Below are 25434 nucleotides of genomic sequence, written 5' to 3'. Positions count from 1 at the left end.
CATTCTCTAGGCTGCATGTAGTGGGTAAAGTGGATAACCATTCTGTTCTTCACTGTCACCATCTGTGCGATGAGCGTCATCCTGGTCTCAGGAGATGCTTCCGACAACTGAAACCAGCTGTGCCTTCGAGTCTAGAGTGCTCTGAGGGAAAACGGACCTGGCAAACACTCTCTAGCCCTTTGCTGGTGTTCTGAGCCTAGCGCTGAGTGATGAGGACCTTGTGAGGATAGCTAACCTGCTGTTTTAAAGGCTGGGCCGTGAGGAGAAGTGGGAGGCCGGGGACCAAGATGTGACACAGGTGGAAATTCTGTACCTTGTCCCCTCCCACCTATGCAGAGGTCCCCATTGATCTGCTACATTTTTATGCTAGGGAAGTTAGGGAGTGATCATCCAGGTTCCCAAATGGGGTGATGTCACCAGGCAAGTTAGAGCTGGAACTGTCTCTCAAATCCAACAAGTCTCTCCAGAGATACCTTTGGGGCCAGTCACTGTATAAGACTCAACATAAGACTGGGGAACCAAGACAGGGCTGCTGACCCTTTGTTCTGACACAGAAGCGTAATGGAGAGTAGTAGATTTGGATCAGATGACCCAGATTCTCCCTGCCTACTTTCCTAGTACGTGAAACTTTCCCTCTTGGAACTTCAGTTCCTTCTTCTAGAAACTGATGGAATTGGATCAGATAATCTATGAGATCTCTCCCAGGAGTCTGTGACCTTTCTGCCCTCAGTCTGATAACATGGGCTTAAGAATAGAATCCTAGCCTCTGAAATGGTGAAGGTCCTTGAGGCTATTTGTGACCCAAGGAAAGTAGTCTCAGTGATTATATAGTCACATTCAGGATGAATTTCCTCTTCAAAAGCATATCCAGGTCAGATTTTCCACCCCAGGTTGTTTTTTCCCTGCCTTTCAACAGGCATCTGGTATATTTTATCTTTCTATCAGTTCAGATTCTTGGGGAATGCAAACATGTTAATGGTAACATATAATAATGATAGTGATCTCCCATTCATTTAGCACGTACATCTATGAGCCTGGTTACGTGCTTGGTATGGTGGTGAAATGGTTGTTTTCTACAAACTTGGGCAACTCAGAAACCTCAGAAAAAGAAATTATGCTCAAGTTGAAGCCTCAAGAGACAGAAATTTCCCAAAAGGTATAAATAAATAAATAAAGCAAAACCACAAAAAAAGCCCCTATGAAATAAGAACTTCAGTGCCCCCACTCCAGTCTCTAAGCTTCTATGTGGTAGACACAGGCAGTACAAGGAACTTCATATCCTTCTGCTTCAAGTGCAGTTTTTAGGGACCTATGCAACTGTGGAAGGTAGAAGAGGGAAGGACAATAAAATGAAGAGTGAAAATGGAGACAATGACTTGTCCTTTGGACTTTGAGTCTTTCAGCCTGAAAGTAGATAAGCCAACTGGAAAGGCTTGTAAAGACAGAAAGAAGAATGAATAAAACAATACAATTGTTATTTTATGAACAAAAGTGGACCTAAATTTCTTGCTCAAAAAGATAATGCTTACAGACTACCAGAAATCATGGAAAGAATTAGGGGGAAAAAACCTCTAGAATGGGTTAAAAGAAAAATAAAATTTTAGACGATGTTAGAAGTGAAATTATATTAGAAATTAGAGCTCAGCGGAACTTAGAAGATTTGAGAGATTTTCTTTCAAAGAAAATAGAAGCTCTGAAAGAGAAAAGAACTGATTTAGAACACAGAAGCAGAAGAAAAAAGTCAACCATGTCAAATAAATAAACACATACATTCTGTGTAATTTAAAGTCAATGACCTTGAAGAGAGGATATATACAAACATAATATGAGGACTATAGCTCTCCCAGAAGAACCTGACTGATTAAAAAGTATGAATATCATAATGCAAGAAAACTGTCTAGAACTGTTATCAACAACAAAGCACTGATAAATTGATCAGGTGGAGTCAGGACAAAAACAAAAACCATGCTTTAAACAATTTCAATTTCAATAACAAACAACAAATTTTATAGTCACCCAGGAAAAAAGACTTTTAAATATGAAGGATTGCCAGTTAGACTATCCTAATGTTACTGCTCAGTCATGAGAAATCAAAGGAAGAAATGGAATAGGATATTCCAAAGAGCAAATGAACTCAAGCTGCAACCCAAAAAGGAGTATCCTAGTCACCAATGATATGGATCTTTAACACAGGAGCTATTTGATACATTCCTGCTCCAAAGGCCCCATGATGAAAAATGCTACCCATCTTTAGAGAAAGAATTGATGAGCTCTCAGTACAGATTGAAGCATGTTTTTTTCATGCGATTTTATTTTTCTTACTTTTTTTTTTTTTTTTTGGCAACATAGTTATTATGGAAATGCTTTGCATGACTTCACATGTATAATGGTTATTATATTGCTTGCCTTCTCTAGGGTGGAAAAAGGCACTGGAGAGAATTTAAAACTGAAAATTTTTAAATGAATATTAAAGAAAAAAATTGCTACAAGTATCTAAGTAAAGGCTGTGTGACTACATGTTAAGATTTAAGAGTGAGGAATTCTTTTAAGTATGGGTGGTTTAGATAACTGCCCCCCTTCAAATTCTCAAATTCTATGACTCCAAGCCTATGGGGGAGGAGATATAGAAGCCTTCAGTAGTAGCCAGGACCCAGGGTAAGGGGACAATTTGGGATGACATAAGGGGTCATAACACCAGAAATAGGATGTTATCCTTGGGAACTGGGCATGATCGTGAAAAAGCCAAGAGGTACTAGGACTTGAGACAGAGTGATTCCTGTATCATTGCTTCCATTTACCATTGCTTCCTTAATGAATAGCTATTTCTAAGAGTGAGGCACACCAAAAATTAGGGAGAAAATGTCAATATATATGCAGTAACTTAGAAATGAGATAAAGAAGGTAAAACTTTAAATTTCAGAAGCCTTACCCTCATGAGGGCTAGACACAGAATAAAGAAGGAACAAGTAAAGGAAGGTTCTGTAAAGCAGAAAGAATTCAGAATAGATTAGAAAAGAGGTAATGAGGAGGACAGAGCAAAGGAAAAATTCTTGGAAAAGCATTCAGCAAAAAAGAATGCTTTTTAAAATAAGCCATTAGAGAGGAGGAAAAGGTTTGAACCATGCACTTACTTGGACTAGAAAAGAAGAGGAAAGAAGTTAAGATGAGAGAAAAAAGGAAGAAAGGAATAAAGTAAAAGAGATAGTCTCTAGAAATAGACTAGGTTCAAAGAAGCAGAAGCAGAAGGACAAAATTGTAATTAAAAAAAAAGATACGGAATAAAAATTAAAACACAAGCCTGACCATCATAACTTTAAGTATGAATATATTAAACAATCCAATAAAACGAAAGAGTGAGAGAATAAATGAAAAAGCCAACAATTAGCTGTGTACAAGAAACAAGTCTAAAAGATGAAGACATGGAATAAAAAGGATAGCTAGAACAAATTTTTCTTTGCATCAGATAATTCACAAAAAAGCAAGAATTGAAATCATGCAATGAGAAAAAGCAAAAATTAAAATTCACATTGTCAAGAGAGATAAACGAGGAAATTAAATTATCAACCATTGACAATGAAATTGTGTCAATGCTTAAAAGTCTACAAAATGCTTTCCTCACCACAACTCTGTAAAGTGGTCATTATAAAACATTGATTATATGCAGTTTTACAGATGTGACTGTAAGAGGTTAAGTAATGTGCCTTATATCATATAACTCAGAGTATTAAAGTGGAGTTTGAATTCAGGTCTCTGACTCCAGGTCCAGTTAGTCTATTTACTATCTAAATGAGAAGAGAAATCTATTGAGGAGAAACCAGAATTCATCCCCAAGCTCAATAGAAATAATTTTGGATTATCTTCACTTTAGATGAATGGTACCATTATTTCCCCTTTACCAGAATAGCTCATTGAGTTGATTATGAAATCAAGAAACACCATGCTGACCAATGAGCCTTGCCTCTTTGTACAAAATATCCTGTATTTGTATGTGAAAGGCTGCTAGGGAAAGAACCAGGAGTTAGGAAACCAGGGTTTGGGCCCTACTTCTTCCATTTACTAGCTGTGTCCTCTTGGGCAAGTCATTGACTGTTAATTTCTTTATCTGTAAAACCCAAGTACTTTTGAACAGAACCAGTACTGTTCTGTCTCACACATGGGAAAATGTATGTGAATATATTTTGTTAGATTGTAAATCGCTATATATGTAGAAGGAATTATGATTTTTTTGTTTCTCCCAGGGCTGAGAGCATAGTAGGTTTTATTAAATAATTGTTGTTTCACCAATTAAAGTGGGCAGATACTCAATGATACTCAGAGGACAAAGGACAAGTAGCATTGGAGAAAGCTGGGTTATTTTACCATTCTGTCACTTACTAGATGAGTACCATCTTATGCTGAGCTACAACATCTCTGACTTCCAGTGTTCTCATCCATAAATTTTTTCTCCTAAGGGAAGAGGACCTGGGGGGGATGGGGGTGGGGCAGGATCTGAACCTATTTCACTGACATAGGGAACTCCTAGTGTGGAAAACTCCCTCTACCAATTCAAATTGTCAACTTCTGACAGTTATTTTTCTGAATCACTGAAAGGTTAAATGACTTGCTTACTGTCTATATTTACTATATATATTTGTGTAAATGTATATCTGTGTATATTTGTACTTAGCATAATTAGTATAGTATGGTCAGAACCAGTACTTGAACCGTAGAGCTTTCCTGACTTTAAGGCTAACCCTCCAGCTAACTCTATATTATCTTACCTTTCTTTCATCTACAATATAGTGATGATAGGTTCTTGCACTACCAGCTATACAGGGTAATTGTGAGGAAATAGCTTTGTAGGCAATAAAGCATGGAATAAAAATAAATTGCTAGTTTTATTATTATTAAAACTAGTTCTGGTTCTCATTAGTTGGGTAACCTTGGAGAAGAAAGCTTTGATGTTGTGGCCCTGGATTTCCTCTTTTTTTGATGAAAGAGTAAAACTAATTGGTGTTTCTGATTACTTGGGTGTGGAACATTCTGAGTTTGAACAATATTGATGAAAGTATATTGATAGACCCCGTGGTTGCTAGTCTTGACAGTGGGGGGTAGGGGTGGGGGTGGAGATTCTAGAGCAAGGGGTTCTTCTTTTGTGTCATAAAACCCTTTGGCAGTCTGTTGAAGCCATTGACTCCTTAGAGTCATGTTTTTAAATACCTAAAATAAAACAAATAAGATTGCAAAGGAAGCCAATTTTATCTAAAGACGGATCCAGATTTAGACACCCTCTCCAACCAAAATCTATTCATGAATCCCTTATAGAACGACTTCTCTGGAAACTACTGGTTAAAAACCTCTGGTGTAGAAATGTGGGCTCTCTCTAAAGAAAAGGAATGGGGAAATTATTGAGTAAAAGAGAAAAAATCAGATCTGCTTGCATTCCACTCCAAATAAATTCTCTGTCTCTGTCCCTCTCTCTGTTTCTCTCTCTCTCTCTCTCTCTCTCTCTCTCTCTCTCTCTCTCTCTCTCATACACACCCCCCCCCCCATTCTTTCTCTTTGTTTCTCTTTCTTAATCTCTAAGTCTCTCATTCTCTCATTTTGGCTCTTTGTTCTCTTTAGCTCTGAGCTCCCAGCCAGAGACAATACACCAATAGCATACCTCAGCATTAGGTCTCTATCTTCTCTGACAATGCTTCCCTTCAATTCCCCTACTCTCTTGCCAACCCTTTCAGATATGAGCATTCCCTCAATTGATTTCACTTAACTTTTTCTTTGTTACAAATGCAGTTCAGTGACTAACGAGGAAATATGTCTTACATGACTGCACATGTATAACTTACATCAAATTGCTTGCCTTTCTCAATGGGGAGAGGAAGCAAGAGAAAATTTGGACCTCAAATCTCCTTAAAAACAAATGTTTGTGAAATTGTTTTTACTTGTAATTGGGGATAAGTAAAATATTAAAGAAAAAACCAAGTGTAGTTCAGTAGGGGTTCATAGAGAACAGCTGGTATAAGTGTCGCAGTTGAGCCATATAAGAAGGATAATGTATGTGTTTTCTGTTCCCTCTACCAGTAGATCAGGGATGAGACCAATCTTGGGGGGATAAGGAGGACAACCCCCTAGCTGTCACTGTTTTTGTTGTGTTGTCATTGTTCTCAAAAAGGACAGTGACATCAGGGAGGTGATGCTGTGACGTACCAAGTAATTGGATTTAAGTGAGGGAGGCTGGGCAAAGTTACCTGGCTCACCTTCCTCTCCAGAACCATCTGGGTCCAGTGGCAAGATATGGATCAGGATGATTGGAGATGACTCTGGATAAAATAGGAGACCTAGGGGGACAAAGGAATTAAGAATCAAGAAGCCAGAAAACCACAACCTCGTTTCTTTATAAGTTCCAGGGAAACTGGGGAGGAGGGGAAGGGAGAGGGTGCTGTGTGGTGTCCTTGATGCCCCTTGTCCCCAGGACTCTTCCTGATTTGGGGAGCAGCCTAAGGGCCCCTTCCTTTGCTGGCTCTAGTCATTGGATGCATTGACACATGTATCTGATTTTTTTTTTTTATCCTACTTGAATCCTAAGCTTTTCAAGCACACAATTTAAATATATGGATTTGTATATAATGATATGCCAGTGAGACACTACATGACCAGGGGACAGGAAACCAAGAGTCAAGAGCTCTGCTTTTATTTCCTGCCTCTTTTACATACTGAGGTTGACTGTGTGATGCTGGACATGTCATTTAACCTCACCAGCCCAGGTAATGCTCTAAGACTATTGAATTGTAGGACAATTGCAGATCTGCATTGATATAGGAAATTTCTTCACAGGATTTCTATAACAATAAAATCACAGATTCACATGGAAAATAACACCCACCAAACATATGGGCAACATTTCATCATGCTAGTAAAATCTGATTGCTTTTCCTCTCCTCTCTACCCTCAGACTTGAAGCTTTGATTCTCACTTCCAATAAGCCACAGTTATTGGGCATTAAGGGAGATCCACCCCATGGGTTCCACACTGCTTCAGCCTTAGGAAAAGTGTGTGTATGGCAGAGGATCATAGCATATTAAAGACAGAAGAGTTCTTAGAGATCCCTTAGTCTAGCCTCTTTGTTTTTATAAATGTGGAAACTGAGCCTCAAAGAGGGTCAAGTGTCTTATCCAAGATCACAAACAATGGCAGAACCAGGGCCCAGGTGTTTTTGGGTTTTGGGGTTTTTTTGGTAATTGTTTTATTTTTTTTTCTGGTTATACATGTACATTAATTTTTAATACACGTTTCTTTATGAATCATGTTGGGAGAAAAAATCAGAACAAAAAGGTAAAAACCACAAGAGGGGGGGGGAAAAAAGGAAAAAAAGTGAACCTAGTATGTGTTCAATCTCCATAGTTGTCTCTCTGGATGCAGATGGCGTTTTCCATCCAAAGTTTATTGGGATTACCTGGAATCACAGAATTAAGTCTTTCACAGTTGATCATCACACAATCTTGCTGTTGCTGTGTACAATATATTCCTGGTTAGGGCCCTGGTCTTTTGACTCTTGATTCAGTATTCTTTATATCCTACTTGGCTGCTTTCCTTAATGAAATCACATTGGCTGGAAACTGAGCCCAGGTCTCCTTTCTAGGAGATGCTTATTCTGCCTTTGCTGAACCAGATTGAGAGGAGCCTGTGGCAGCAGGATTGGGATCTGAGGTTGGCACTGTCCCGAGCCCTGCCTCCCTCACTCCCAGCACTCAGAAGCAGGTTAGAAAAAGTGAGAATCCAGCACCTTGCCTGAACCTGAAGCAAACCTTGAGGACAAGGGGCACAGGATAGCTGTCTCCCCCACCTCTGTTTCAGAATCTGGAAGCCTGAAAAACCAGGTCTCTCTCTCAAACTAGGTAGTGCATATAAATCATTTTGCTGATTGCTATTATTATTTTTGCCACCTCGCTCCCTTTTTTCCCTTTCACCAAGAAGAATCACAGGGGGCTGTCTAGCACCCCATCCCCAGAAATGGTTCTCCCCATCTCTGCCCCACCCCCCTCTGCCGGGCCTGGCCAGGGGCCTGGGGCATCTGGGACGCTGCTGCCTGGCCAGGGATGCCAGCTCGCCCACTCCTGAACCTTCTCTAGCTGATGGTTCCCACAGTGCAGGAATCCAGCGGTTCCTTGCCAACACAGCTGGGCTCAGTCAGCCTCCCGCTGTGGTTCTGCTTCGATGGGGGATGAAGGGGGGCGGAACAAAGAGGAGGACCCTTTGGGGAGGAGAGATGGTGGGTGGCGGACAGTCACAGCCCCCAGAACTCGGGGGACCTTTTTTGAGCTGGGGCTGGTGATGCTAACTGTGGGGGTGTTGAATCACTTTGCAGTAATCTCAGTGGGAGTTGAGGATTCTGAAGCACAATGCGTGTTTCCCCTTCTCCTCTTGTTCCTTTTGCATGTGGCTTTCTGACCATGTGTTGGTGATGACTCAGCCAGAGCCTTATTTGGTTTTCTTTTTAACCACTCTCTCCCCTAGATTGGGTTTGGCAACTTCCTGCCTTTCCTGTGTTCTTGGACTTCTTTAGCTTTTGGCCCAGAGATTCCCTCACGATGGGAAAAGGAGGGCTCTTCCTTGAAGGCCCGACCGGCTCCGTGGGATAGTCCTGTGGACAGCAAGCTTGCCCCTGGAGGCTCTGGGTTCTGTGGGACAGGGAAGGAAGGGGGAGAGGATGTCTGCTCTGGGGCTCTGGGGGCTCTGCAGGGGCCCCAATGAGCAAGGGGCCACTACCTGGGTGGGTGGGATAGGAGAAGGCTGAAGCTTGGCAGGTACCATTGGGAGGAGCCCGGGGCTCTCATGGATCCTGGAGCTCCTCTCTCCACTTCACCGCTGAGCTCTCTCAGCCTGCCGGACGGAGCCCAAGGAGGGCTCCCCCGCCGCTCCAGCTGACTCCCCCTCTCCTGCACAGGCATTCCTGAGGATTCCAAGGTGGAGGGCCCAGCGTTCACCGATGCCATCCGCATGTACCGGCAGTCCAAGGAGCAGTACGGCACCTGGGAGATGCTCTGCGGAAACGAGGTGCAGGTGAGGCCCTGGGGGCAGGACCCCAGCCGGGAGAGGCGCAGGGTGGATTTTGAAGTGGGAAGAATGGCGAGAGCGAAACGCAGGCGTTGCTGGTTTGCCATCAGCTTGTGAGGAATCCCGCAAGCCCCGCCGGGCTCGGTCTCAGGCCCTTATTGCTGGTGTTCACCGCCTGGAGGGCACCATCGGCATATGCCCTGGAAGAGAGAGCCCAGACACACGGGGCCGAGACCGTCAGTGGGACAGAGTGCGAGGCCAAGAGATGTAATGTGGTGGATGGAAAGCCTGGGCTTCAAAGCTGAACTGCACAAGCCTGGGGAGGCGCGCCTGGGTCTGAAAGCCTGGGCTTTTTCGCGGCCCATGTGGCCTGGGAGGCACTAAGACGCCCAGGAGGGGTGCTCGGGCCTTGTTCGGGCCTCCTTCGGCCCGCTTGGGCACAGCTGGTTCTTTTGTGCACTTCTTGGGTACCTGAGGGTAGGGGGGGGTGTTGCTAAGCCAGAGGCGGGCAGCTGGGACGGCCGGTGACCTAGGGCTTGCGTTACATGAGGAACAGGGAGGCAGAGCCCGGCAGAGACTCGGGACACTAATCACTGGATTCAAGCATGAAAGGCCGTCATGTGGAGCCAGAATTAGAGCGATCCTACTTCCCCCAGAGGGAAGAACCAGGAGCACTGAGTGGGGAGAGGGTACCAAGAGGCAGGTTTAGGTGGGGTGTTAGAAAATGCTTCCTGGGCTGCTACAGGGCGCAGTGGATAGAGCACCAGCCCTGAAGTCAGGAGGACCTGAGTTCTAATCTGCCTCAGACACTTAACGCTTCCCGGCTGTGTGACCCTGGGCAAGTCACTTAACCCCAAGTGCCTCAGGGGAAAAAAAAGAGTGGAGGGGAGAGACAGAAGGGGAGAGGTGCTTCCTATGGCTGGGCTGCATGGGCCACTTTGAGGGATGGAGTAGGGGCGGAACAGAACTCCCTCTGGCCTGGTCTTCAAGCAGAGGTTGGGTGACTGCTGATTGCGGGTGCTGTAGCAGGGATTCGTCTTTTTGGGGTGCACAGCAGGAATGGAGACCTGTTGAGGTCCTTTCCAAATCTATTATTCTGTGGTTGTGTGACACAAGGAAGGCAATCATGTGAGAGAAAGCTAAAAAGGCAGCTTGGGACAAGACAGAAGAGAGTGGGATGCTACCAGAGATTTCTGAGAAGGAGAATGATTTCTTTATTCTACATTATCAGTAGAATTAGGGTAGCTACGTGATCTAGTAGATAGAGCGTGGATGGAGTCAAGAAGACTCATCTTCCTGAGTTCAAATGTGGCCTCAGACACTTACTAGCTGTATGATCCTGGGCAAGTCACTTAACCCTGCTTGCTTCAGTTTCCCTATCTATAAAGTGATCTGGTGACAGAAATGGCTAACCCCCCTCCGGGATCTTTGCCAAGAAAACCCCAAATGGGACCACAAAGAATGACAGAACACCAACAACAAATTAGGAGAATTATTTTTGGTAGCCTGTATAAATTAGTTTGGAGGGAGGAAACCCCAGAATGCGGGAGCCTGACTCAAAGACAGTTGCAATAGTCCCAAATGAGAGGAATCCTGAATTAAGGTGATAATGAGGTTGGAGAGAAAGAAGAGATCAAATGCATCAAAAATTGAAGAGGTAGAAGCAACAGGAAGGAATTCATAAGATGTGGAAGATGTCAGAGAAGGGAAAATCCAAGAATGATGATTCCAAGATTTTGAGTGAATTGAAGCAAATGTATAATGATGGGTCCAGGGCCTGTTATATTTCCAGCTTAGCAGGTCAGTTTGAGCTCCAGTCATAAATCAAGCATTTATTAAGCACTTATCAAGCATTTATTAATATGTACCAGGCACTGATTTTGGAGAAAGAAAGAAAGAAAGGCAAAACATATAAATAAATAAAAGGTCCCTCCCTTCAAGAAGCTTAATTCTAATTGGGAATCAACATTCAAATAATAAGTTATGTGCAAACAAGATATCAACATAGTTATTGTTGTTCATTCATTTTTCAATTGTGTCCAACTTTTCATGACCCCCCTACTTGGGGTTTCTTTGCCAGAGATACTAGAGTGGTTTGCTATTTCCTTCTCCAGTTTATTGTACAGATGGGAAAACAGGCATACAGAATTAAATAATATGCTCAGCTAGAAAGTGTCTGAGGCCATATTTGAACATAGGAAAAGGAGTCTTCCTGACTCCAAACCTATCTCTTTATGCATTGTGCCACCTGATTGCCCATATCTACAAAGCAGACAGAAGGAAATCTCAAAGGGAAGGCACTAGGAGTGAGGGAAACCAGAAAAGAACTGCAGAATGTGGGATAAGTGTTGTCTTAAAAGGAAGCAGGGAAGCCAGTAGGTGAGGGTATAGGAGGAGAGAAATCAAGGGATGGGGGGCAGCCTGTGCAAAGGGTCCGAGTCAGAAGATGGAGAATCACTTGTGAGGAGTGGCCAAGAAGGTGGATGTGCTGGATTACATGGCCTGTGGATGAGAGGGAAGTATAAGAAGCCTGGAAAGCCAGGAAAGAGCATTTTGAGGAAATCCTAACATTCTCTGACCATCTTTCTCTGTCCGTCTCTCTGGGGCTTTGCCTCTTTCTGTCCAGATCTTGAGCAACCTAGTGATGGAGGAGCTGGGACCTGAACTGAAGAGTGTGATAAGTCCCCGAATGAAAGGCAAACCCCAGGAGAGGCAAAGGCAGTGGATACAGGTGGGCACAAAGCAGACGGTAACCCCAAAGTGACTTGCAGGGTCTTGCCTCTCTGAATGGGACTGCTGGGGAGGAGCTCCCTAAAGGCTTCTCTCACCTCCAAATGATGAAAGCCCAACCCTTCTCTTATTCCCTCTATCCTCCTTGCCCTGATTGTCCTTTCTCCAGGCTGTTGCTTTTCCTCCAGCCTGGGAGTCTGTGACTACATTGCCTCGGGGCTTTGTGCAATAAGCAGCTTGATCTAATCAGATAATAAACCAGTGGAGAGGCAAGGTTGGGAGACTTTGTTGTGTCACTTCACCTTAGAGAGCTCAGGATTGCAAGAGGATGTATAGTAGGGAGCTGTGGAGGATGCAGAGCAGGGCTTTGTGGGATCCACTGGAAACAATCTCGGACCAAGAGGATTCTCTTTATAGATCAGAGAGCACCTTCCCCTCCATGTAGACACAGAAAAGGGAATCTCTCTAAGACAGTCCTTGGAGAGGAATAGTGACGGCTGTTTCATTCCCCTAGATCTCCGATGCTGTGTACAGGATGGTCTACGAGCAGACCCAAGCCCACTTTGAGGCCGTGGCCGCCAAGTGTGAGATGGCCCGGCCAGCCATGGAAAGCACCATCCGCACAGACATGGACCAGATTATTACCTCCAAAGAGCACCTGGCCAGCAAAATCCGAGGTACCGCCAGTTGTGAAGGCAGGACTGTTCTGAGCCCTGTCTGCATACCCCCCCCACACACCCCATGGCAGTGTGGTAGAGGCAAAATTGAAATCCTAAGGGCCCAGAAAGCATTTAGTTCCTGATTTTGAAAAACTGATCATTTTTGTGGGTTTATTTGATATCCCAATATTTTGCTATAGTTCCTAATTCTGCGTCAATTCCATCCCCTGAAAATCCTGAAGCCTTTAAATAGATCTGCAGCATCTAAGGACCCCTTAGACATAAGACCAGGAATCTTGAGCTGCATCTGGTTGAACTTCCTTATTTTAAACATGAGGAACATGATGCCTAGAAGCAATTTTCCCACTGTCACACAGGGAGTAAGTAGCAGAGATAGAATGTGAACTCAAGATCAGGCCCAACCTTACTACTCTTTGGGACTTTTTGTGCCAAGAAAAGCGATGTGTGATTCTAGTTTCAAGGAAGATTTCCTGGAGAGAGGGTGCATTCTAAGGAAGAAGATGATGTACCCAAAAAGAACTAATTGTGTCTAAACACAGATTGAAGCATTCTCTTTTCTCTATCTCTTTTTACCTTAATTTTTCTTGAGGGTTTTTATTTTCATTAGGGTGGTAGATATATGTTTTCTTTCACAACTTTCTTTATGGAAATGTTTTGTATAACTTCACATATGGTTTCTTCATTGTGGGTGGGGATAAGGGAAAGAACTTAGAATCCCAAAATTTTAAAAACAAATGTACAAAAATCTGTTTTTTAATATAACTTGGGGGAAATATTAAGTTAATTTTTAAAGAAGAAAGATTATGATGGAAGGGTAAAGAGAAAGCATTCTAGAGGGGGAGGGTATAAGGGTGTTTTAGAATCATTTAATTTTTTTTAGTTATTCAATATCCAGGATCCACCAATGAAGTAAGAAAGGCAGGGCAAACGCATGTCACTTACTGTTCTCTTACAATGAGAAGCCCATGAGTCTTTTCTCAGAATCACTTTAAATACATAAAAAAATACAAAGAAAATAAATTATTTTGAAATGCTGTTATCAGAATTAAAAAACAAGCTCGTGAATTCACAGTTAAGAATCCCTGATCTCACCTAAAGTAGTTCCAGGTGAAGAAATGATGGGTAACTGGCACTTGGATAGGGAAGACACAAGCAAAGGAGGAATTTGACTTTGTCACCTATTCTAATGCTAACGTTGATCAAATCCTATCTCATCTCTTTTGGTCTAGCTTTTATCCTCCCCAAAGCTGAGGTCTGTGTCCGAAACCACGTGCAGCCTTACATCCCCTCCATTCTGGAAGCCTTGATGATCCCCACCAGCCAAGGTTTCACTGAAGTTAGAGATGTCTTCTTCAAAGAGGTTACAGACATGAACCTGAATGTCATCAACGAGGGAGGGATCGATAAACTTGGAGAGGTAAAAGCCCATGAAGCTCAAATAACTGGCAGATAACCAACCAAATGGGTATTTTTGATAAGAGTCACAGAGGCAAAAAAATGTCAGAACTGGAAGGAGCCTTAGAACACACACTATTAACACAGAATCTGTAATTCCAGGGGAAGGGATTGTGGGGAAAGATAAGAGCCTTATACAACACAACATGGATGTGAGGGGATATATATATATATATTTTGCATAGGATATGAAAAATTATGGTATGGTGAGAAAAGCATTAGAATAAAAATTATGAAATTTAATTTCTCATTCTGGCCTAGCTACCAACTTGCCAAATGATCTTGGACAAAGATATTTCATTAAGTCATTTCCCATCTATAAAATGAAAGAATTAAATTAGATGGTGTCTAAGCTAAAATCTAGCTATAATAGTTAGAACTTCTTCCTGACTCTAAGTCTAGCATTTTATCTACAAGGCCACTTTACTGCCTTTTCTACTGACCTTCTGGGGGTTTGGTTCATCTTTGTGTGAGATCCTGCTGGTTTGTGTCTGTTGCATTTTGAAACAAAGCAGCCTCCACAGATGTCTCAGCCAGAGTGGTGGTGGTGGGGGAAGAGGGGGGTCAGATGCTGCCCAGGGGAAGGGCAACGCATCAGATTCAGGGCACCTTTGCCTTCCCAGTACATGGAGAAGCTTTCCCAGCTGGCGTATCATCCAGTCAAGATGCAAAGCTGTTATGAGAAGATGGACCAGCTGAAGCTTGAGGGGCTGCAGCAGCGGTTTGATGTGTCCAGTGCCTCTGTATTCAAACAGAGAGCCCAGATCCACATGCGGGAGGTAGGTGCCTCGAAGACCTAAAGTCACCCCAAAATTTTCCCTCCCTATATTTGGAGACTTAGAGAACAGGGGACATAACAGAGGCCAGAAAAGCACATTTTTCTAGATATTGCCCCTGGGGTTCTGGGGTTTAGGGGATAATTACTCAAATACTATGAAGCTGCAAGTTTTGATTGGTTGGGTCTGCACTTAGAGTCTAGGCATTAATAAATTCTGGTGACTTGATATAGGTGCTCTATATTAAGGCTTCTTCACCTTTTTTATCATAAACCCCTCTTGCAATCTGGTGAAGCCTCTGGAACTCTTCTCGGAAAAATGCTTTTAAACATATAAAATATATAGGATTACAAATTTTATGGAAATGTACTTATTGAAATACATATTATATATTATATATATTTTAAAAGTTCACAGAATTTAAGGAAATTTTATTTCCCTTGAACTTTATATTCCCCAAGAACATGCTTTCTTTCCTCTCTCATTTTTCCTCTACTTTCTCTTCCATTTGTTTGTATAGCCTGACTCTTCAGCCCTCCGTATAAACATAGCAATTTTTATTAGAATATCACAATCAATGCCTTCCATCCCTTAAGGGTGATGATCTTGTCTCCCAGCTTTACCCCAGCAGCATTTCTTATGTGGATCTTTTACCACCCCATCCCTACCTATCTCCCATCAAGGTCTTAAGGGAGGGGTAAGGGGTACTATGTGAAGAGGGCTTTGAATACTCAAGAGACAAAAAGGTTCAGAAACTCTCTCTCTCTCTCTCTTCTCTCTCTCTCTCTCTTTCTGTCTCTCTCTCTCCCTTTCCCTCCCCCTCCCCCTCTTTCTGTCTTTCTCTCTCTCTCTCTGCTCTGTGTGTGTCTGTCTGTCTCTCTCTGTCTCTCTCATACACACACACACACACACACACACACACACAATTGGGTACCTGGCAGTTTGGCATTTGGCATTGGGAAACAACATGTAAATAACTAGATACATGACAGAGTATATGGGAGGTAGTCTGAAAGGGAAAGATAGTAGCTGAGGAGAATAAGTTTCCTATAGAAGGGCTTTGAGGGAAGTCAGAGAAACTTACCAGGAAAGGCATGAATGAGTAAGTGGGCAGAGGACATCAGTAGGCAGGGAATTTAGGGGTTAAATAGAACTGTTTCCGCAGGGAGGGGGAAGTCATTCCCACTGACCAAGTAACATCTTCTCCATGGGTTCTGTGGTTCCCTCCTTAGCAAATGGACAATGCTGTCTACACCTTTGAGACGCTCCTACACCAGGAGCTAGGAAAGGGACCCACTAAAGAGGAGCTGTGCAAGTCCATCCAGCGCATCCTGGAGCGGGTGCTGAAGGTAAGATGGGGCTCCACTCGGTTCCTGGTGGAAGACCCTCCCATGTGCCTTTGCCTTGACCCTAACCAGTGCTCTTGTTTCTGGCAGAAATATGACTATGATAGCAGTACAGTACGGAAGAAATTCTTCCGGGAAGCCTTGTTGCAGATCACCATCCCATTCCTGCTGAAGAAACTGGCCCCCACCTGCAAGTCGGTGAGAACCTGAGCCAGGGACCCTAGGTGGCGATGTAGGTGGTAGGGTATGAATTGGAGGAGAGACTAGTCTCTTAGGAGTTCAAGCTAAAAAAGTACCTTAGCAATCATCTTGTTCAATTTCATTTTAAAGATAAGTTAAATGGACTCAGAGAGTGGAGGTCTCTTATCCCAATTCCCCAAAATGGCATTGAATTTGTTAATGTATGAAACTTTATAAACATGGAATCTTAGATTATTTTCTATGACAGCATCTTAGAATGTTACTGGGAATGGACCTTAAAGATGGTCTAAGCTAGTGCCATTCTAGATAAAAAAAAAAATTGAGACTTGCACAAATGTAGTCACTTTGCCCAAATCACGGAGCAAATTGGTCATAAACAAAGGACCAGGACCTACGTGTCCTGCTTCCCAGTCCAGTTATTTTCCCACAGAGCCTTGCTGCCCCAGGCTTGCTTTCTCTGCGCCCCCTCAGTAACAGGTTCTGCCCAATAGAACCACAGAGCAGAGGGTTCTTTGGAAACACTAAAGGGTCTCTGTCGTGCTGCCCCAAGGTAGGGACACTTGGCTCTGCTGAGCTGAGCCACCACCCTGGCCCTGTGTAGACTTGACCTCATTTCTTTTTCAGTATTCAATGATGCTCTTTTCTTTTATCACCATCACTTCCCAACAACTCTCTCTGCTCCCACCCCTATCCTCCCTCCCCTCTTCCCCCTATCATGGAACTCTTCCCTTATAAAAAAAAGTACATTCAAATAAAGCTAATCAACACGGTGGCCACTTGAGAAAATGCTTGCCTCAGTCTGTCCACATCATCCACCCCTTCATCTGCCGAGAGGAAGGAGACAAGCATCATTGTCAGGCCTCTGAAGTCACAGCTGATAACTGTGCATCGATCTGAACACCTTTCAGTGTGGATTTCCTTTATGATGTTTTTATTGTATGAATTGTGGATAAATTTTCTCTTGAGTTTAGCTTTCTTCACTGCATATCGATTCACCCAAGCCTTCCCAAGTGCCTCAGAATTCTTATTCTCTAAGGTGCAACAAAATTCCATTATGTTCATCTCAACAGTTTGGACTATCTCCTTTCCATCCCTCTAGGAGCTCCCAAGGTTCCAGGAATTGATCTTTGAGGATTTTGCCAGGTTCATCCTGGTGGAGAACACATACGAAGAGGTCGTGCTACAGACGGTCATGAAGGATATCATGCAGGGTAAGGGCCCCCACCAACCAGGGACGATCCGCTGGGCAGCTTTCAATGGATTGGCCAATGGTCATTTGTGTTCTCTCTCTCTCTCTCTCTCTCTCTCTGTGTGTGTGTGTGTGTCTGTGTTTTTTTCTCTCTTTCTCTTTCTATTTCTCTCTCTCTCTCTGTCTCTCAGTCTCTCTGTGTGTCTGTCTCTTTCTCTGTTGCTCTCTGTCACTGTCTCTTTTTTCTGTCTCTCTCTCTCTCACACACACACACACACAATTGGGTACCTGGCAGTTTGGCCTCGGGCACTACCAGGCACTGTTTAGAACATCCTCAGAGCTGAGGTCTGTTGGACAGAGACCATAAGAAAATGATTTCCAAGCCATCTGAGGGCACAAGTTGATCCACCGGGGATGGGTGAGCTTGAGATCCAGTGATGTCTTGGGGAATGAAGTCGAGGAGGCAGAAAATGATGTAGCAGGAAGAGGTCTGTACTAGCACATAGACACTTGAGTCATACTCTGAGCAATCAACTTCAGCCCCTCTGCCATTTCCTGTGGCATGGGCTGCTTCATGATGTCATTTCCACTATTGTCTCTTACCGTTAAATCTTACGATCCTTTTCATGCTTGTGAATGTCCCACCTCCATCTTGGAAGGCAGTTAGGTGGTACAAGGGGAAGGGCAGTGGGCCTGAAGTCAAGAAGTTCTCCTCTTGCCTCAGACACAGGCTAGCTGGGTGGCCCTGCCCAAGTCACTTAACTGCTGTCTGCCTTCGTTTCCTCATCTGTAAAATCAAAATAATAGCAGCACCTTCTTCACAGAGGTGTCCTGAAGATAAAAAATATACTTAAAGTGACTTGCAAAATTTAAAGCCATATATAAATGTTAACTATTATTTTAATAGAAAACTTTCCAGGATTTGTCAAAATAAGTGATTACTACTCACTTCTGATGCTTCATCTGGACACAAATGATATTCTCTCCCTTCCCCCCTTCTGACACACACACACACACACACACACACACACACACACACCTTGCCAATGATTATGAAGTCTTAGGCAAGAAACCAGCAAATGTAGAAATCCTGATAGTGTTTTCATCATTTCTACCCTTTTGAAAGCCAGGGATTTAGAAGAGGAAAAAGCTGATTGGAAAGGAGGACAGCTGGTTAAGAAGATGATGTCTGAGGATGGAATTAGGATTTCTGGACCACGATTCAAAATGACAGGCTTCAGACTAAGGATGGTACACAGCTAACTAGGGCTTCCCGGATTGTATTTGCCTGGTCTCTGGCAAAGTTAATCCTGTGATCATTAGACTGAAAAAGAGAGTGGAAGGGGAAAATTGACTACATATATCTGTCAAACTAGAGGCAACAAATAAAAGCTTCAGTGCAGAAAGAATAGCTTTTGAGACACCTAAAAAATCACAGGAGACAATAAACCCATAATCTCAAATGTCTATATTTAAATACACAACATTTGGACAATAAGCAAGGTAAATGAGAGTCCCTAATGCAAAGAGATATTTCACTTCACTTGGGGATGAGACCAGTGACTGGTATACTTTATGTGAAAGCAACAAGATCAATAAAAAGATGTTTTGGAAGTATTGAAGGAGAAATACTTGTGAATATCCATGGTAGATGTGGGTGTGATGTCATGTACGAGGAGAGCATTTGAGTCAATAAATCAATAAGCATTTATTAACTATCTTAATCAGGGGTCCTCAAACTATGGCCCACAGGCCAGATGCGGCAGCTGAGGACGTTTATCCCCCTCACCCAGGGCTATGAAGTTTCTTTATTTAAAGGCCCACAAAACAAAGTTTTTGTTTTTTACTATAGTCCACCCCTCCAACAGTCTGAGGGACAGTGAACTGGCCCCCTGTTTAAAAAGTTTGAGGACCCTTGATCTTAATCATGTGCCAGGCAGGCACTGTGCTGAGTGCTAGGGTTACAAAAAAAGACAAGTCTCTCCCAGGCCCCACAGCCTAATTGGGGAGACTCCATGCAAACCACTGTATACAAACAAGATTTCAGTTAGTTGCAAGGTAATCTCAGAGACGAAGCCTAAGGAGATGAGGAAGGGCCCTGCACATAAGTTTTATTTGAGTCCTCCTGAAGAAAGCCAAGGTAAAGAGAGGCAGAGATGAGGGCACCAAATATTCCAGACATGGAGATGTGCTGTGGAGCGCCATGTGGGAGGAACAGCAAATAAAGTGAAGATAGCTCTGAACACAGTATATAGTATTTAATGTATAGGCTTTCTTGAAATGGAAACTTAATTTATATTTTGAATCCTCTCGTGTTTTACTATATATGTGGCATTTTTTTCTTTCCTATTTTGTATTTGTTTCAAACAAATTAATAAGGAAAATAAAATACCTGAAAGCTTGTCTCCCCCCCCCCCCAAAAAAAAAAAAAAAAATCCATGTCAATGCCACGGACGAAGGTATAGATGGCCTGCTCAGCATATCTGAATTTGTCACGGAGCTGAAAGAAGACATAAAAATGGAACTAGGGTTAGAGCTTAACAGATACTGGCCCGAAATGAAGAAGAATAGGAAAATATGTTGTATTCAAGAATCAATTCCAAATAGGTGGGGAAGATGTGGCTAGAGAGCAGTTTCTCTGAGAAAGATTGGGGCCTTTTCATGGCTTGTAAGCCACGTGGATGGGGCAGCTCCAAGGATAAGGAGGCCAGGGCCCAGCTGTGCCCCGCTCTAGTTAGACTAGCTCTTTAGCTCTGGAAACCATGGGAAGTTCGTGGGAGATTTGGCCAAAGGGAGTGGGGATGTTCGGCTCAGGGGAGTGACAGCTGTCTTCATGTCCTTGAAAAGCTGTCCCTCTGGAGAAGGATTGTCCCTTCAAAGGGGTTATCCCACGGAAGGGAGGTCCCCAGAGCTGACTCTGCGAGGAAGAACAGAAGCCCTGGGGGCGAGCTCTGGAGCTCGGGGTCACAGGCTAGCTCTTACAAAGGGGCTGCTCCCAGAGGCAGCAGGGAGAGAGGCAGTAGAGGGAGAGGCTGGGGGCTGCTCCCAGGAGCAGTGGACTCCCCTCCCAGAGGCCTTCAGGGAGGGGCAGTGGGGGGAGAGGCTGGGGGCTGCTCACTGGCTTGTTGGGAGCGTGACCCCCGGAGCCCCTCCTGGCCTCAGCCCTGGTCTCTCACCTGGCGCACTGTCCATGTCCTTCGCCTGGGTGCCCGGTGCGGCTGTTGGCTGTGCAGCGGGAGGACATGAGTGATCCCTGACCGGTAACCCCCATGTTGTTGTTGCAGCTGTGAAGGAGGCAGCCGTGCAGCGGAAGCACAATCTCTACCGAGACAGCATGGTGATGCACAACAGCGACCCCAACCTCCACCTGCTGGCCGAGGGCGTCCCCATTGACTGGGGGGAGGAGTACAGCAGCGGCAGCCCCGGGGAGACAGACCTGTCCGCGGAGAAGAGGCGGCGGGCGAAGCAGGTCGTGTCTGTGATCCACGACGAGGAGGCCGGGCTGCCCTATGAGCCGAGCCCGGAGGCGCTGTCCCCAGGTGTGCCGCCCCACCCCGCCTCCCCAGAAAGCGTCTCCGAGCTGCGGGGGCTGCTGGTGCAGGAGCTGCAGGTGGACAGCCCGCAGTCCCCTGCCGAGCCCCTCACCAACGGCACATCCCCCAGAGAGAGCCCCCAGCCCCCGGAGCCCGAGAGCGAGAGGAGGCCCAGCCAACCAGCATCTCCTCTCAACGCCCACCACGAGCCAGCGCCGAGCACCCCTGGCGGGGAGGCCGTCTCTCCTGCCAGTCCCCCCCACCGCCCCTGCCCCGAGGCAGCAGCGGACGGCGATCACCCCAAGCCCAGTGACCAGGAGACCGGGGAAGAGGTGTCTGGCCAGGGCGGTCACCCCTATGTGCAGACCACCACAGAGGACAGCACGGGTGTGCAGACTGAGTTTTAGGCCAGAGCCTCTCCTCCCACCCGTGGATTCTGGATTCTAGTCAGGTGTGTGCACGACGTGAAGCCCTAGCTACCCCAGCCCCCACCCCCCCATCCCTCTGCCCCAGCAGTGGGCCCCCGCACTGCTGGTCCCCCGGAATCTGACTGACTGCGGCATGGAAGCCAGCCAGGCTGGGCAGGGGCAGGGGCAGGGGCTGTCCTCAGCAGTGTAGTAAACATGTCTTGTTCAAGAACAGGGGTGAGGGGGAAATGGGAGCCACCCTGCTGAGCAGCCCCCGTCAGGGCAGACGCCAGCACACGATTCTTTTCAGATTCCCCCGAGGTTCATCCCTTCCCTCTGCCTTTCCATGAACATAGGTGTTTATATATCAGTGCACACATGTGAGAGAGGGCCTGCTCCCATCAGTCAGGTTGGGGGGCAACTCGTAAGTGAAACACAAGCCTGGCTCGCCTCTCGGCCCCTTCACCAACCCCCACGTCCCTTTTTCTGTTAGAGATTGAAAGGAAGGGAGGCAGGAGGCAGCGTCTGACCACGGCCTCAGACTCACCGTCAAGCTTTTCCCTTGTCTGCTGGGCAGGGGCAGGTGTGAGAGTCTGGGAAACTGGTGCCCCCATTTTCCCCCTGGCAGTGATCAGATGAGGCTCTACCCCTCCTCAGCTCCGCCTGACGTCATGCTGTCAGTCCCATCCTAAAGGTTGCAGTTAAGCTGCCTTATCTTCTGGCCCATTCCTTCACACTATAAAAGGCTTCCTTCCTTTCTCCTACTTCCTTTCTCTCCCAAAGGAGTAGGAGAGGATCAAGAAAAAGAAGTTAGAGTGCTCTAGAATCCACTGTTCTAGCACTAAGTGGGCCCTGACAGTGGAGGGGGGGGGGCTGCTGATCTAGCTTCCGTGAGCACCGAGCCCCCCTCTTAAGCCTCTCCTCCGACCTCGAGTGTTTTCCCTCAGCACAGGAAGCCGCTGGTCTTTAACTGTTTCCAGCTGGAGGGACTGGCCACGAGTGATGTCCTTAGTGTCCACTGCACTTCTAGGTGCAATGATAGCCATGGCAACTGCTGTTTGATGTGAATCAGCTCCCCCGCCTGCCTCATTGGGACCAGTGCTGCCAGGAGATGATGATCTGTCAGGGAGCGAGCTCTGCTAACTCTGGGTACACACTCACACACACACTCACTCTCATACACACACACACACACACATACATACACAGGGTAAGGAGGGACAGGCTCTGGCAGAGCTGTATGTGGAGGGGGTCAGGATGGACAGGGTAAGGACTTTCTAGTTCTGGGAGTTAGTTTTGTTGAATCCAGTCTGAGGTGGGAGGGAGAAACGTTATTCCCTTGGTCCATTTTAATGGATCTTAAGGAAACCAATAATCCATAAAAATGTATCAGGAGGAAACTGTAGGTCTAGGATTGGGGGAGAGAGATCATCCAGTGTGAATCCTAAAGAAAGGAGGGCTTTGGATGTCTCCTCCCGAGGTGACTGTCAGTTGTCCTTGCAGTTGGGGCGGTGGTGGAAGTGGTGGGTTAACATATGACTTGGGAGGTTGGAAGTGTCAGGGTTTAAGTGTTAGATGGGAGGAAGGGGTTTTGCCAGGGAGGCGAGAGGTGAGCTGGGAGTGCATAGGCAGGCAGGCGTGTAAGGGTGTGAGCAGGAATAGAGCCAGAAGGGAATGCCGAGGGTCTGGCCTGTGGGATCTCGGGAAAGGGCCCAGGTTGGGCCCGGGGAGCAGCTGCCCTGGAGGAATAGCAAAGTGGCGAAGGCTGTGTGTAGGTGGGTCCCCTATCTGGAGCGGGGGGGGGGGGAGATTCTGGCTGCCCTAGACTAGGGAAGTAGAGGCAGACGTAATCTGGAACTCCAAGAGGACGAAGCTGGATTGTGATGCTGGCAGAGTTAGGCAGTGAGGAAACAGTGCAGAATCACTTGCCATGTCTGCTCCCCTTGGTCACCAAGCTGCCTCGGCACCATCCTCATCCCATTTTTGGAATCAGGGGTTTTGTTTTACATGTGATCAGTTCTTTGGGGCTGTCTCTACATTTCTTTCCCTTTCTCCACGCATTCTTACTTCTTATGGGGAAGAGGCCATAGTCTCTCACCTTTAAAAAAAAAAAAAAAATCAAAACATTGGCCATGATCAATTGCCCTTTTAAAAGAGGAAAGACCGAAGAGTTGGGCTCGGGTAGGGGGATTGTCTGTGTTTCACCCACCCCATACCCAGCTAATCTGAAAAAATGGTCCATGCCTTCCCAATACCCAGACCTCCCTCATCCACACACACACAGACTTTGAGGAGCTGTAGATTCTCTGACCACTACAGGGACCTGCTAAGTGCTTATGGACGGAGCGTCCCAAGCTCCTGCCGAGACGCCTGCGTCTCAGGCCTGTGACTCGGAGGACCTCATTATCAGCTTTGGCCTGGCCCACATACCGTGTCCTCATGGGTGACCTTAGTCACCACGTCCGCTCAGTCCGAGTCTGCCTGGCTTTTTTATACATCATTGTGTGTTACTTTTGGCACTGCAGTTGACTTCCATTTTTATCTGACCCTTATTCCTGAAAAGTTACTCTGGATTTGGGAAGAGTGAGATCATGGCCAGTCCTTTGTGAACAGTGCTAGAATTCATCTGTACTTGCAGACAGCTCCTGACCAGTGACCAGTGATTTGATCATATTTCCCTTCTAATAGAGAAGAAAATCGGGGGAGGAAAAGACTGGCTTCTTCAGGATGTGGCTTGGAAGCAGGCCAGGGAAGGAAATTCTCCTCCTCCCCCCCTTAGTCCCTCCCTTCCCTCCCCCAGACCCATCACATCCTGTGTTGGAGCAACCAGCTTCCTGAGACTGGGGGCAAGTAAGGGGCTGGTTCACGTTTCCATCCTGGGCAAGCATCTTGGGAACATGGGGAGAAGCCAGAGGATCCCTTCAAGGCAATGCAAAGCCATGTGGCCTAGTGAGTGCTGAATGTAGGGTCCTGGAATCAACTCTCTGGACAGCTGATCCTTCTAAGCACACTATGAATCTAACCCGATTCTTCTACAGACACATTCCGTTTTTAGAAATGCCTTGTAAACTTTGTTTTCCTTGTTCTATCTGGGGGTCCAGCCTGAACCATTCAGGACCCCCTTAAAGTGCCTTCCCTTGGGTTATTTCCAATCTGCCTCTTCAAGATATTATATTGAAAATATTATACAAAATGTTTATGCTTGTACTAAATAAATGCTTTATTTAAAGCCAGCTCCATTGTCTGCTGCTTCAGAGAAGGGAATGAGGGATGAGACATACTAAGATCAGTAAACTGTCTTTATGGGAAGGGTCAGGTGGGGAAGCCGGGTCATCCGTTGTTCTAAGTCTTGAATCTGACCTGTGGTGAGAACAGAGCCTGGAACTGTATAGCAGTGTGTGTGTGTGTGTGTGTGTGTTAGGGGGAGGGGGGATCTTTGGTGAACAAGACATGAATGGAGACCACCTCCTGGGACAGCTTAATAACCCCAACCCTGCTTCAGGGAGAGTGCCAGCTGCCTTTCTAAGGGAGCAATGTATATCAACCAAGAATGAAGTGTCTCCCTTGGGAAGAGGCCATCTACTTACATTTTTTTAAAAGTTTTTGATATTTTCTACATGCCCACTATCCTTCCTTCCCTCTCCCAGAGAGCTATCCCATATATTTTCTTAAAGAGAAAAGGAAAAAATAGGGAAAAAAAAGCACAAGTGATGTACCAAGAAAGCACAATGTGTAACATCTGTGACCCTCCGGCTCCACGAAGATCTCAGAGGACGCCTCTTCTTTGGAGATCATCTTATTTTCTAATTGTGTTGGTTATTTCCTTTGTCTTCAGATGGGGAGGCTTTGGTGGAGGCCGGGGGCTGGCTTCCCTCCAGGATGTCAGGTAACCCAGCAGTGTGGCTCCTCCTCCCAGAGGGCAGTAGAGGTAGGAAGGAGCAGCTGGGACGCCCCCCTCCTCCCGCCCAGTGCCCACCTCCCGCACTGCGGCTGTGGGCAGGCCCAACGGACACCTGGAGGCCAGGCCTCTACATCCTGAGAGCCTGGCACCCTCTGGTGGCCACAGACCAGGTTTACCATCTGG

At 45.6% G+C, this 25434-nt stretch overlaps 1 protein-coding gene across 1 annotated transcript in view; it reads left to right on the top strand.

Moving 5' to 3' along the window:
- NIBAN2 (niban apoptosis regulator 2) overlaps positions 1-24579 on the top strand; it is a 96078-nt gene extending 71499 nt beyond the window's left edge. The window contains exons 6-14 of the mRNA XM_031954676.1: positions 8924-9039; positions 11660-11764; positions 12278-12440; positions 13673-13860; positions 14522-14677; positions 15907-16023; positions 16111-16218; positions 17321-17432; positions 20695-24579. Coding sequence (XP_031810536.1) covers positions 8924-9039; positions 11660-11764; positions 12278-12440; positions 13673-13860; positions 14522-14677; positions 15907-16023; positions 16111-16218; positions 17321-17432; positions 20695-21350 — 1721 coding nt within the window. The 3' untranslated portion in view covers positions 21351-24579. The remainder of the gene's footprint in view (positions 1-8923; positions 9040-11659; positions 11765-12277; positions 12441-13672; positions 13861-14521; positions 14678-15906; positions 16024-16110; positions 16219-17320; positions 17433-20694) is intronic.
- The last annotated feature ends 855 nt before the right edge of the window (positions 24580-25434 follow it).

Source organism: Sarcophilus harrisii, chromosome 2 (genome assembly GCF_902635505.1).
Source record: "Sarcophilus harrisii chromosome 2, mSarHar1.11, whole genome shotgun sequence".
In the NCBI taxonomy this organism is placed as follows: domain Eukaryota; kingdom Metazoa; phylum Chordata; class Mammalia; order Dasyuromorphia; family Dasyuridae; genus Sarcophilus; species Sarcophilus harrisii.
The sequence above is the reverse complement of the archived record's forward strand: the minus strand, read 5'-3'. Positions and strand labels throughout refer to the sequence as shown.